Here is a 14,865-nt window from a genome sequence, read left to right as displayed (position 1 = left end):
CCTGGGAGTGGACACAACTTCTGCTAGGTCATCAGTATGGGTGGCTATGACCGGATGGTTGCGAAAAGGCTGATCTAACCTTGAGTTTTGTTGTTCTTACGGTTACCCTTAGTGCATCCCTAGCTGCACATTCCCCTAGTGGTGTTACACTCTGGTGGAGGCTTAGTTGTTCGAGGATTTTCCCCAACTCTACTATTCTGCCCTAAGCTTTGGGCTTTCACTAAACCTCTGCCTCTCAGAGAGAGTCTCTCTATGCTCTTACTCATTGTCTAGTGGTAGACTGCTGTTATCAGTTACTTGGTGCTTCCCAGCCTGATTGGGGGCGGGAAGGGTTGTGTGGATGAGGGGTTCAGTCTCTTGGTTCAGCCTCAGTCCTGAGCCTTGTGTTCTTGGGTTTCAGGGTTTGGGACTTTTCTGTGATACTGTCCTTCCTCTAGAAAATTTGTAACAGTTCAGGTCCAGGGTGACTTAAATTCTCCTCCAGGCACAGAGATGGTAGTTTTAAAAATATTTTATTTTTATTCCTCTCATCTGCAACAGGTCTTCCTGAGCCCTTGGGATGCTAAGATTTAATGCTTTTCTCCCAACAGCTTAAGACTTGATACTTACAGAAAATAATCCACGAAGGGCATTCTGCATTTTCCACAGAGGAAGTCACTTCCTTCCTCAAACCCCATACCATCAGAGCAGCTCCCTTGCTCCCAGTCTTTTTTGCTAGGAACTAAGAAGATCTGTAAATCCAAAGGATTCCATACTTGCTGTCCCACACTAGGCCTTTGGCAGTTTGTTAGTTGAATTCTCAATTATGGTAGTTCTTTTCTTCTTTCTATGCTCAGATGGAACAGTTCTCCTAGCCCATCTCCTAGGTAACACCTGGTTTTCCTCAGATTTTAAGCTACTTGGTTTCCCTGTAACCTCAGCTCTCTGAAGAATTTTTAAAAAGACTGATTCTCCAGATTATCCAGCCTTTTCTTGTTACGTTTGGAGTGACATTCTTTCCAGCTTTCTTCATCCTAGGCAGAATCTAGAATTCCTTTGCTTACTATCAGTAAACATGCTTAAAAAGCCTAGAACTTCAACTTAATAGTCAGTAAATTAGTGATGGTTCAAATGCCAAAATGAACAATAAACACAATTATGCCACCAACAGAAGGGCAAAAGACATGGTCAGAGAGAATATAGTAAGCATGATAGGAGGTAGAAAGTAAGTGACTGAAGTGGATACAGGTATGAGGAAAGAAGGAAAGAAGATGGTGATATGATCACAGTGACACCACAGTGAAGTACAGAACAAGGGACATTTGCTTCTCAAGAGACAAGTAGATTACCTGTTCATCAAAGCTGGGTACTATTTTCTAAACAATGTGCCACTTATCCTTTAGACCTGACCTGCCACTGCATTTGTTTGTAGAATGACCTAGTTCTTCATGAGATCTCAAAGAGATTGTTTCCACTGTTCCCTATGATCTCCACATATGTTCACATTCAACATCCACCTCAAGAGAATTCCAGAGGTTTTCTCTTTTCCCTGCAAACTTTAAAAATCCACACTACATAATTTTGCCCAAAAGCAAAACAAATCAATATTAAGATTCCAAACTAAAGTAACTAGTTTTGTCAAGTGAATTAAGTAAATAAAAATGAAGTGTGATAATTTAAGAAGTACAATTAAAATCACGTGCACTTTTGTATGATCCTATGGAAACAAAAAATATCAACATAAGAAAACGCAGAACAAAAATATTTGAAGCAGATAAAACAAAGGAAGTGAAACATTTATCTGGCATGGGCAAATTACCTGTAAGAATCAAGAATAAGATGCTCTAAGGTTCCCTGAAGAGTTAAGAACAGGTGCTACAGATCCCAAGGCCACAATTTGGTAGCCAAGAGCAAAATGGGACAGCACATAAGAAAGAAGGAAAGGATAGCTGCTTTGGGCAAACACTGGCAAAAGAAGTAACACCCAGTAGCTTATTAGCAGTGGAAAGAACAAAAACAAACCACACATAACCAGAAAATACATTTTTAAAATGGAGAAAGCTGCAATTACTTGGTGTAGTATTAAAGGGTTCTACTTACTTCAGATGCCTCTAAGGGTATTATTGGAAACATATACAGCATGGTAATTAACGTTTACCCTGATGACATTCAACCATCAATAACATGTTTCTCTCTCTTCTGATGCTCTATATAAGATGTTGGGCAAATAATAAATTTTAGTAAGATTCCATTAAAAAAAAGCCTTGAAATCTGGTTTTAGCACTTAAATAAGAACTCCTTTATACCAGACAATGTACTCCTCTGGAAAACTCATTCTTTGCTAATGCCAAATTTCTTGCCTTAAAAAATCGTAAATCCATAAACTGGCCAATAAAATATCCACATTCCTTTTATTTTCACGTTTATTAAAGAAAAGATTGTATTTATCTTTGAAGTACTAATGAAAACTACAGAGTAAAATATTCTCTAGAGAAAATTTTGAAATGTATTTCAAGTAGTCAGTTGACACTTCCTTTTTCTTTATAGAACACTTACCAGTTAAAGACTTTTGAAGATTAAATGTCAAAGTAAAGACATTTAAAGAACTTCTAATAACTGCTATTACCGAATTAAATTAAAAATGAGTATCAAGAGAAAGGTTCTGTCTGTTCAGAAACAAACTGTTTATAGGAGGCCAGAATGAAAAGTTAGTGACATGAAACTTTAATTCCAGAATCTATTATTGAATTCCAAATTCAAGCACTCTCTACATAGAATAAGTTGCTAAAATTTACACTGTTCTTACTATGCACTGAGTATTGGATTGATCTGTATCTACAACTGTGTAAGGAAAAATATTCCCTGTATTTTTCCTTTACTCTCACAACACTGCCACGTTCAGAACATTTCTGATACCAGATGTGTGGGTTTTCCACACAGCAAGTAGTTTTCTGACACTAGTAGGATGTCCTACAATTCAGTTCAGTTCTGACACAACCTACTTGGAGGTAGTGTCAGATCCCACAAGCTAAGGCCTCAGTTCCATAAAACTCTCCCCTAAACTCCCACTTCAGATGCTAATTACAAATCCCAGGTTCGTCTGTACTTGTGATGGGCCATAAATCAGGGTTCCAACAACCCTTTCCTTGGGTTCCATAATTTGCTAAGACAGTTAACAAAATGCACATTGACTAATTTATTATAAAAAATACAATAAAGGATATAATGAACATCTAGATGGAAGAGATGCATAATGCAAACTATAGAGGAAGGTGCACAAAACCTCCATTCCCTCACCAGATTTGCCATCTTCCTAGTACACCCATGTATTCAGCAACTCAGAAGCTGTATAAACCCTGTACTTTTGGGACTTTTATGAACGTTTCATCACATAGGCATGATCAGTCATTAACTCAGTATCTAGTCTCCCTGTCCTAAAGGATAGGAGGTGGAGCTGAAAGTTCCAAGCTTCTAATCATGGCGTCTTTCTGGTGAACAACGTCTATCCTGAAGCCATCCAGGAGCCCACCAAGAGTCATCTCATTAGAACAAAAGACACTCCTATAACTTAGAGTCAAATACCAAGGGATTAGGAGCTCTGTGTTAGGAACCTGGATCAAAGATCAGGTATTACAAAAAAAGATGCTCCTAGCATTATCACTCTGGAAATTATAAGAGTTTCAGGAACTCTATGCTAGGACCTGGAGGCAGAGAATAATTATATACATATTTTCTATTATTTTACAACTACCTTATTTAATCTTCACTACTTAAGAATTAGAAATTTGATCCCATTTTATAGAAGAGGAAGCTCAAATTTAAGAGGTTAAGAGATTTAAGTTAGGAAGCTAATAAATGGCAACTGGGATTTCAGTTCAGATATGCTTCCAAACCCACATTTTTAATCACCACCACTGCATGCTCTCCCAAAACCCATTTTATTATTTTTAAGTTTATTGATTTATTTTGAGATAGAGCATGAGTGGGGGAGGGACCACAAGAGGGAGAGAATCCCAAGCAGGCTCCATGCTGCCAGCACAGAGCCCTATGCAAATCAAAACCATAGGGAATCATCCTCTCACTCCAGTGAAAACAGCCAGTAACCAGTGAGAATGACCAAAAAATGGGGCGCCTGGGTGGCTCAGTCGGTTAAGCGTCCGACTTCGGCTCAGGTCATGATCTCACAGCTCGTGGGTTTGAGCCCCGCGTCGGAATCTGTGCTGACAGCCAGCTCAGATCCTGGAGCCTGTTTCAGATTCTGTATCTCCCTCTCTCTCTGACCCTTCCCAGCTCATGCTGTCTCTCTCTCTCTCTCAGAAATAAAATAAAAAGCATTTAAAAAAAATTTTTATTGAAAAAAGAATGGCCAAAAAGTAACAAGTGTTGGTGAGGATGTGCAGAAAAGGGAATACTTGTGCAGTCTTTGTGGAAATATACATTGGTGCAACCATTATGCAAAATGCAAGAATGGAGATTCCTCAAAAGATTAGAACTCCAATTATTCCACTTCTGGGTATTTATTCAAAGAAAATAAACACGCAAACAAAGCACTAACCCCCATGCTTATGGTAACATTATTTATGATAGCCAAGAGCCAATACAGGGGAACAATATATGTCCATTGATAGATTAATGGATTTAACAAAAAGTGTATATACATACAACAGAATATACTTTATCCATAAAAAGGAAGGAAATCTTGCCATTTGTGACAACATGGATGCACTTTGATGCCATTATGCTAAGTGAAATAAGACAAATAAATGATCTCATTTATATGTGGAACCTCTAAAAACAAAACAAATGAACAAACAACAGATTCCTAAATACAGAGAACTGGTAATTGCCAGAGGGGATGGCGGTTAGGAGATAGACAAAATAGGTGAAGAAAGTTAAAAAGTCCATACTTGAAGTTATAAAAAGGTCACAGAGCTCAAGAGTACAGCATAGGGAAGAATATAGTCAATCATATTGTAAGAACTTTGGATGTAACTATATTGTAACTATACCTATCATGGTGAGCATTATGTAATGTGTATGCGATTATTGGATCACTAGGTCATATACCTAAAACTGTTGTATTATATGTCAACTGTTTCAATTAAAAATAATAATTACTATAAAATGGACTTTTTAGGGCAGAGGGCGCCTGGGTGGCTCAGCTGGTTAAGCATGTGATTCTTGGCTTTGTCTCAGGTCATGATCTCATGGTTCATGGGTTCAAGCCCCATGTCAGGCTCCGTGCTGACAGAGCTGAGCCTGCTTGGGATTCTCTTGGTCTCTCTCTCTCTCTCTCCCTCTCTCCCCTCCTCCCCTGCTCATTCTCTCTGTCTCAAAATAAATAAAGTAAAAAAAAAAAATTTTTTTTTAATGGGCTTTTGGGATGCTCGGATGGCTCAGTTGGTTGAGGATCCACCTCTTGATTTCAGCTCAGGTCAGGATCTCATAGTTTCATGAGTTAGAGCCCCACATAAGTGAGAGTGGAAGAGAAGAAACATTTAAATCAGATTAAGAGGCCCTTTTTCTTTTCCAAGAAAAATGTACCTGTTTTATTTTAAGTGTTTCACTGTTATATAAACAAAGATGAAGTAAACATCCTTGTATGTATTTACATAGAGACACATATAGTTTCTGAACATGGTCTGCTGTCCTCTTCCCCTTCTGAAGAAGACAAACAAAAGTTCTATCCTCAGGCATTGCTGGGGCAACAGAAATTGGGTTGCTCTGTCACAGAATTCTCCTGTGACAGGAGCCTCTGCCTGCTTGCTCAGCTGTACCACTAAATCCCCTTGCTGGAAAGCCACACCGTTTTCCCTGTTGAGTACAGGTCAGGTCTCTCTCATTGAAAACCAACATTTTCATTCTCCAGTCTGCTCTGAAACTCGTGAAAGCAATTCAGTATTTATCAGGTACTATGAGTATTTTATGTTTTCTGCATTTGATGTGATTTTGTTGGTGTTGTATTTAGGCATGAAACTCATGAAAGCAATTCAGTATTTATCAGGTACTATGAGTATTTTATGTTTTCTGCATTTGATGTGATTTTGTTGGTGTTGTATTTAGGCACTCCAAATATGAGTCTCAACCTGATGGTTTTGTATTAAAAATGAATTCCTTTATGGGGCTCCTGGGTGGCTCAGTGAGTTAAGTGTCTGACTTCGGCTCAGGTCATGATCTCATAGTTCGTGGGTTCGAGTCCCACATCGGGCTCTGTGCTGACAGCTAGCTTGGAGCCTGGAGCCTCTTTTGGATTCTGTGTCTCCCTCTCTCTTTCTGACCCTCCCCTGCTCATGCTATCTCTCTCTCTCTCTCACTCTCTCAGAAAAAAAAAAAATTCAAAAAAATGAATCCCTTTAGTCATGAATATTGCAATAAAATTAACATAATAAACATTCTTGACATTGATACTATAATTAAATATTACATCTGCTTAAATAATTTGTAAACAGATTTGAGTTTGAATCCCAGACTTGTTGTTTTTCTTTGTAGCCTAGAACAAGTTCTCAAACTCTCCATGGTCTTTTATCTATTAAGTGCAGATAATGACAACCTTGTTGGTTGTTGAAATTAATATTTATAACATGCCTGGCATATAGGACATGCTCATAAATCTTAGTAGCTATAATTGTTCTTGGTAATTATTATTACAGGTCACCATTTGTAAACTTCCTATTTGTAATTCTGTGGTTTAAAAAATGTTCTGCCTATAAATGTTTTGTATCATGTTTTAAACTAGGTTACTAACTAGTTGATGAATATATTACATCATGTGAAGTGAAGGGGTTAAGAACATAGGTGCCGGGTTCAATCTCAGCTCCATGACTTATTACCAGGCTGGCTTTGGGCAAGTAACTTTCCTGAACTTTAAAATGGATATGACAGTAGCACATTTCTCAAGAGGTAATCAACTTGCCTGTATAAAAAGTTTAGCAAACTTGCTGACATAACTGTGTGTCAGTTATTGGCATCATCATTATCATTATTAATTTGCTGAATAAATTATCCTTTGTCACTATTTTAGGTGAATCTTGGAAGCAACCAGTACCTTTTCTCAGTCATAGTGGATCCTAAAGAAATGCCCTGCTTCTGCTTACGCCATGATGTTGATGCCCTGCTCTGGCAGCCACACTCTAGCCAACAGGATGATATGTGGGAGCACATTGCAACTTTCAATGCTTTAGGTATAAAGCAAGCTCTTTGACAACATTTTCCATTATATCAAAAATTATGGTCATCATTTTTTTTAGTTCATTTCTTTTTTCTTTCTTTCTTTTTTGTTTTTTAATATGAGCTGTCATTACCTTTGGATTGATTTGTGCTATCTTTGGCTGCTTTTACTATAGTTGATGAATGTTAGTACTTTTGGAACAGTAAGACTAATCTATTTTTATGCTTGTACAAAAGATCAGCATAGAATAGAAATCAAAGTGGTTATCTAATTCTTCTAATCAGTTATTTGTTTATTCCAAGTAAGCTATATGGTATTAGACTATGAACAGCCCGGTTGACAGTACCCTATGTGGGACTTGTATTCAGGTTTCTTCAGAGCAAAAACCTCATAGACTTGCTCTAAGGAAATGCACATTAAGAGACTTCTTTCACGGCACTTACGTGCAAAAGAGAGCCATTGTAATGAAAACACTTAGGGAAAATGGTGGTAAGCAGAAGTCAAATTTATCCTGTAGGATAAAAGGGAAAATGATTTTAAAACTAGGGCTTGAAAAGTTTTAAGATACATAATTATAGATGTATGCAGTAATTGATTTTATGTTAGTATATTAGTATTGTGTGGGAGAAATTTTTTTTATATAAATTAGGCATAGTTACTGCTTTATTGAGTGATTATTTTAAACTGGGAACAGGAAGTAAAATTATATATTCTGAATACAACCTTAATTATAAAGATTTGTTAGTTATCACTTATAGTTAATAATGTAGACTGCTAAACTGGTTCAGACTCCAAATGGATTTTTATGATCTGAAATACAGAGTTTTATTGAAAAATATAAACATATAATTTTTGCCCTCTGTATAATTTTTTAATTCTGAATCTCCTTTTTTCAGTAAGGTAATCTCTATCACATAATTTTATATGCTTAGATTCTCCATTTGTATCCCTTAATCTGTTATCATGGAAGAATTCCACTAGAGTTTAAGTTAAATCAACATTAAATTCCATATGTAGTCTTGAGATATTGTATACATTATTAATTTTCAAGGTTAGCCTGGAAAGTTAATTCTAACATACTCAGATAGGTATCTACATCCTCTTCACTTTTTCCTCTCAAACCTGTTTAATGATAAAACCAATATTGATCTTTCTTTGTTCATTATTTGATGAGGTCAGTTTACATTACTGTTCTGTTTTTATCTCACATGCTATAACATTCAGTAACCATGTCCCAGTTTGAAAATCCTAATTTATATTTCAGAACATAAATGCCCTTTTAACCTGTAAAGATAATTTTTTAAAAGACAAGATTAAGATTTTAGAAAAGTTTTCAAGGGATGTTCTAATTAAGTTTTTAAAATTAGAGACTTAAATTTTCATTCCAGCTTGTAGTGATCTCAAGGCTCTACTTCTGGGAGCTGAAGTACCAACAAAATCCTGTTACACTGTTGGTATCGGTGTATAAAAATGTAACTAACATTATAGAAGTAATAAGTGACCGCATTGTCACATTAGCATTTTTAGGCTTGGGGGCTATATTATGAACATACTACTGAAATAACTTTACAGTGGTATCTTATAAATATTTTTCCATTTATTTGATAAAAAAGAGTCTGTAATGCCACATCTGTGATTGATGAGCCTAATTATTGGCATTTAAAGATAGTTTGACTGTTAAAGACATTGGCATTTCAGTCCTTTTGATTTTTTAGATTTTTAGCGTCCTAATTATTCATGGAAATAAGGAACTATATTGTGGTTTTCTTAAAGAGATAAAACCCTACCTGTTTTGTTCCTTAGGAATTAAAGCTCTATTTTTGCACCAGTCAGGAGAAACTGATTGTGGGTAATCACTAATGGTTCAGAATTCACACACTGTTGAATATTTATGGTGTATATTTTATCAAGGCATTTTTAATATATAATAAAAACTGGGAAATACCAAATGTGTAATCACATATTCTTTTTAATATATGGTTTTTTTTTTTCTGTTTTTCTATTTCATGACAGGCTACGTCCAAGCATCAAAGAGAGACAAAAAATTTTTTGCCTGTGCTCCAAACTACTCGTATGCAGCCCTGTGCGAGTGCCTTCGTCGAGTGTTCATCTACCGCCAGCCCACGCCCATGTCCACTGTACTTTACAACAGAAAGGAAGGCCGGCAAGTAGGGCAGGTTGCTAAGCAGCAAGTAGCAAGCCTAGAAACCAATGATCCTATTTTAGGCTTTCAAGCAACAAATGAGAGATTATTTGTTCTCACTACCAAAAACCTCTTTTTAATAAAAGTAAATACAGAGAACTGATCACCCCAACATGTTGGCTTCTCTGTACTGGGAAAAGTAGTCAGTGGTAGCCAGGAAGCTTAGTAGTTATACTGTAGCCTATTAAGTTTTACTATGTTAAATAAATTATCTTCTATGGATTTTTTTATTTTTAAAGGAAATTGGAAATATATTCAAGAGATTATGATTCTATAAAAGCTAATGGAATGAAGCTGCAAATTTAGAGAAAATTCACTTCTGTAAAAAAATGTAAAGTATTAGAATGATTTTTTTTAAAAGTCTGGAATTTCATCTTTTATATGAAAGATGTACGATTCAGTGTTTAAAAATAAAAATATTTATCACGTACTCTGTTCATTGATATAGTTTCTTCCTTCTGTACCTATAGAACTTAGGATAACAGTTAAACTATTGATTCTTGTAAATACTTATTTAAGTGGACTGAATAGCTGAGGTAGAGGGGTAAATACAACAGATGTTCACCAGGTCCAGCACTGTTAAGAGTTTGCTGAGAGACTAAGATTTGTTTTTCTTTTCAAAAATTTTTTTCATTTATTAAATTTTTATTCATTTTCTCTTACACAGACATAGACAAAGAGAGATGATGAGGTTCCATAAAGTGTAGCTCTTATCCATTGCTGTACAACAAGCCATCTCAAAACTCAGTGATTTAAAACAAGACCATTTGAAAATTTGTGATTCACTGATTGATGTGCCTGGGTCTGTTCTACATGGCTCCAGTAAGCTACACTCATCTTATTCCTGTGATAGAGAAGACCTTGCAAGAGGGCAAGACTGATATACAAGAGCTTATCAAGCCTGTGTTTCCATCACATTTGCTCTTCTTCCATTGAAGAAGCTGGTAAAAATTATGCCTAATAATAGAATGTTGGAGTAATAAACAAATGAAAAGTAAGCCCCTCTTAAATTAGTATGAAAGAATAATGAGCAAAAACAACAAAGATAAAAGGTAACCAATCAGATATCAGGATATATTATGAAGTGGTAAACAAAGGTGGTAGGTATATCATTGGATCAGTAAATAGGCACACATTTTTTATTTACTTAAATATGTATAATTTCAGACCCAGAAAACAAAAATATGAGAGAAGATTAATGGATTTATTATAAAATGTAAAATTTCCTTATGACCTGATTCTGTAACAGTGGTAAAACAGACTGAGAGGATACTTGTCAATGCATAATAGAGGAGGGTTAAAATCTAGAATAATCTAGAAAGTCAAAACACTATTATTCATAATAAAAAGCAACTGCACAATAGGGAAGGAGACAAAAGATATTAACAGCTAATTTACTTTTAAAAAGATGCTCAGTCTCCCAGATAGATAATCAGGGAAATTGGTAAAAAATGTAAAGTTTTAGAACGTGATATATTGACCCAGGTAGGGGAAAATGAGAACTCTCCTACACTGTTGGTAGAAGTGTCAGTGGGTACCAGAGGACAGTTGGTAAGTATGTATTCACATAAACAGTGCATTTTCCATAATCCCAGAAATCCTGGAAAATACTCAACTTGTACCCAGAGCAATAAATCTAAGAATATATGCATTGTAGTGATGCTTCTAATAAAAAATTTGGAGAAATGTAAATGTCCTTCATTAGGGGAATAACTCAGTTGTGTTTTTATGTTAGAATAGTATATATTAATGTTTATAAAAAGCTTGAAGTTAAATCCCTCTTTATGGGTCTGAAAACCCCCTGACACTCATTATATATGTAATATGTTTCCCCTTTCTCATAAGAGAAAGATGCAGTTAAATTCCAACACCTGGGCAATTTACAACAGGATTTCTGTGTTTCTCAAAAGGATAGATACACCTGTGAGAACTCTTTTCGTTCATAAAAATGTATTTTTTTTGAATCTTTAATGTGTATGTCAAAGAGGAAAATATCCCTTAGTGCCTCAAAGGAAATAGGAGAGTTAAGATTGTATGTTGCCTTCTTTCCTAAGTTTCTGCCATGGGAAAGAAAGAGCCAACCCCATGACTCTGCTTTGAATAAGTATTTTGGGTTTAAAAGCAGGCAAGCCATGTTCCAAGAGAGGTCACTTGTGTTGGATCCATTGCCAGCCCCATCCGCCTTGAGATTCTGTTCCACCTGTCTTTTCCTCCAGCAGACTAACCCAGGCATGCATTATGGCTGTGTGTCAGAATGTGGCAGCCAAGATCAACTGCACTGGTATATATCAAACCTCTGCTTGTATCACATTTTCTCATATCATACTGGCCAAAGCAAATCACATAGCTTATCCCAGAGTTAGAGTGGACCCTGCAGTTACATGACAGAGGACCTGGATATGGGGTGGGCAAAGAATTGGGATTATTTTTGAAATCTATCAGATGTACCCCATATCATGTCCAAACAATGTAGATTTCTAGCCTTCCCCACACACACATGCTTCATGGCACACAGAAAATTATACTTCTAGCACACTGGGAGTGCTCTTGGCCAGAAGTGACCTTGGCTATCCAATACGGCATGCCCCAACCCCTGCATTCTATGGACTTGCTTCCTCCAAAACACCCTTGGTAGGAGTCCATCCAAAGAGGTGCCACAAGCTTGGCAGTGTGCAAGCAGCCTTGATGGGTCAGCACCACCCCAAAGAGACTCCTGCTCAGGGAGAGAAGATAACCACCACACACACCCTGTGGTCCCAGCAGTGGACTGCAGACCTCTCCCAAAAATGAAAACTCAGGGGAAGCACCCTGCAGTTCTGTGCTGCTGCAGCTGTGGCAAATGCCTGGTCTGACCCTACTCAAGCCCAAGGCAGTCCCATACTGGCCCACTAACACAGGAATCAAACCCTGCCACAATAGGCAGAGGGCCATTGCAGATGACTGGACTAAAGGCAAATGCAACTCAGCCACAATAGTAGGGTGCATGCAACACACAGGAGACAACCCTGAGCGGCCAGGTTCAGGTAAACCGGGAACGTTGCACAGCAGGGCACTCCAAGACCTCTGCTTTGTGAGTCCACTACTTCCAAGAGCAGGAGACATAGCTGACTTTCCTAACACACAGAAACAGACTCAGAGTTAGGCAAATGAGAAGACAGAGGAGTATGTCCCCAGTAAGGGAACAAGAAAAAAATCACAGCAAGAGAGCTGAATGAAATGGATATAAGTAATATACCTGATAAAGAATTTAAAGTAATAGTCACAATGATATTCTCTGGGCTGGAGTAAAGAGTGGACGACATCAGTGAGAACCTCAATAAAGAGATAGCATAAAAAAGAACCAATCAGAGATGAAATACTCAGTAAATACTACTAGAGAAAACAGAAGAATGGATCCACAACCTGGAGGTCAGAGTAATAGAAAGCTGTCAAGCTGAACAGGAGAGAGGAAAAAAAAAAAAAAAAGAATAAAAACTGAAGAGATTAAGGAAACTCAATAATACAATTAAGTGTAGTAACTTTCCCATTATAGGAATTCCAGAAGAAAGAAAAAGAGGGCAGAAAATTTATTTTAGGAAACAATAGTTATAAATTCCCCAAATCTGGGGAAGGAAACAGAAATCTAGATCTTAGAGGCATAGAATGCTTCCAACAAAATCAACCCAAGGAGGTCCAAAACACATAGTAATTAAAATGGCAATGGGGCGCCTGGATGGCTCAGTCGGTTAAGCATCCAACTTCAGCTCAGGTCATAATCTCACAGCTTTTGAGTTCAAGCCCCACCTCAGGCTCTGTGCTGACAGCTCAGAGCCTGGAGCCTGCTTCAGATTCTTTGTCTTCCTCTCTCTGCCCCTCCTCTGCTTACATTCTGTCTCTGTCTCTCTCAAAAATAAATAAACATTAAAAAAAATTAAGAATAAAATAAAATGGCAAAAAATAGTGATAAAGAGAATTTTAAAAGCAACAAGAAAAAACAGTTACAGATAAGGGAAACCCCATAAGGCTATCAGCTGATATTTCAGCAGAAAATTTGCAGGCCAGAAGGGAAGTGCTGAAAAGAAAAACCGCAACCAAGAATACTCTATCCAGCAAGGCTATCATTCAGAATAGAAGGAGAAGTTTCTCAGACAAATAACAGTTGAAGGAATTCATCACCACTAAACCAGCCTTACAAGAAATGTTAAAAGGGACTCTGAGTGGAAAGGAAAGACTATAAGCAGGACTAATAAGATTAGGAAGCACAAAAGCAGGAAAATTGAGTATATGTATAAAAATCCATCAAGGGATCCACAAAATAAAAGGATGAGGAGTATGACACCATATACTAGGGGGATAGGAGTAAAAGTTCAGCGCTTTTAGAATGGTTCAAACTTAAGTGACCATCAGCTTCATATAAACAACTATGTGTATGAAATGTTATATATATAAACATAATGGTAACCGCAAATCAAAATCCAGTAATAGATATGCAAAAAATAAAGAGAAAGGAATCCAAGTAGATCACTGAAGAAAACCAGCAAACCGAGAGAGGAGAGCAAATGCTGGAACAGGGAAGAACTACAAAAGCAACAGTAAAACAAGTAACAAAATGGTGGCCTGTACATACTTATTAATAATTACTTTGCATGTTAATGAACTAAATGTTCCAGTCAAAAGACATAGGATGATGGAATGGATAAAAAAGCAAGACCCACCTATCTAGATGCTGCCTATGAGAGACTCATTTCAGGCCTAAGACACATGCAGATCTAAAATGAAGGGGTGGGAAAAGCATTTATCATGCAAATAGAAGTGAAAAGAAAAGTGGGCTAGCAATATTTATATCAGACAAAATAGATTTTAAAACAAAGATTATAACAAGAGACAAGGAAGGCGATAACCTAATCATAAAGGAAACAATCCAACAAAAATATATAACAAGTGTAAATATTTATAACCCCAACCTGAGAGCACCCAAGTACATAAAGTAGCTAATAACAAAAATAAAGGAAGTAATTGATAGTAATACAATAATAATAGGGAAATTTAACACCTCACCAGTATGAATAGATCACCCAAACAAAATCAACAAGAAAATAGGAGCTTTGAATGACGACACATTGGGCCAGATGGATTTAATGGACACAATCAAAACCTTCCATCCTAAAACAGCAGCATACACACTCTTTTCAAGTGCACATGGAACAGACTGGATTATACTCTGGGCCACAAAACAAGTCTCAACAGATTAAAAAAGATTAAAGTCATACTATGCATCTTTTCTGACCCAATCCTATATAAAACTAGAAATCAACCACAAGAAAAAATCTGGGAAGAACACAACTATATTGAAGTTAAATAACATGAAACAATGAATGGGGCAACCAAAAAATCAAAGAAGAAATAAAAAGTAAATGGAGACAAGTGAAAATGAAAACACGATGCTTCAAAATCTTTGGGTTGCAGGAAAAGCTGTTCTGAGGGAAATTTATAGCAATACAGGCCAACCTCAAGAAGCCAGAATATTTTCACTAAA

General features: G+C 36.7%; 1 protein-coding gene across 1 annotated transcript in view; it reads left to right on the top strand.

Annotated features, from left to right (window-relative positions):
* The window catches only part of NUDCD1 (NudC domain containing 1), a 72,569-nt gene extending 62,789 nt beyond the window's left edge, over positions 1 to 9,780 (top strand). Inside the window, exons 9-10 of the mRNA XM_077772940.1 lie at positions 7,001 to 7,160; positions 9,161 to 9,780. Of these exons, the coding sequence (XP_077629066.1) occupies positions 7,001 to 7,160; positions 9,161 to 9,453 (453 nt within the window). The 3' untranslated portion in view covers positions 9,454 to 9,780. The remainder of the gene's footprint in view (positions 1 to 7,000; positions 7,161 to 9,160) is intronic.
* Positions 9,781 to 14,865: the final 5,085 nt, after the last annotated feature.

Source organism: Crocuta crocuta, unplaced genomic scaffold (assembly GCF_008692635.1).
Source record: "Crocuta crocuta isolate KB4526 unplaced genomic scaffold, BGI_CrCroc_1.0 scaffold479, whole genome shotgun sequence".
Lineage (NCBI taxonomy): Eukaryota > Metazoa > Chordata > Mammalia > Carnivora > Hyaenidae > Crocuta > Crocuta crocuta.
The sequence above is the reverse complement of the archived record's forward strand: the minus strand, read 5'-3'. Positions and strand labels throughout refer to the sequence as shown.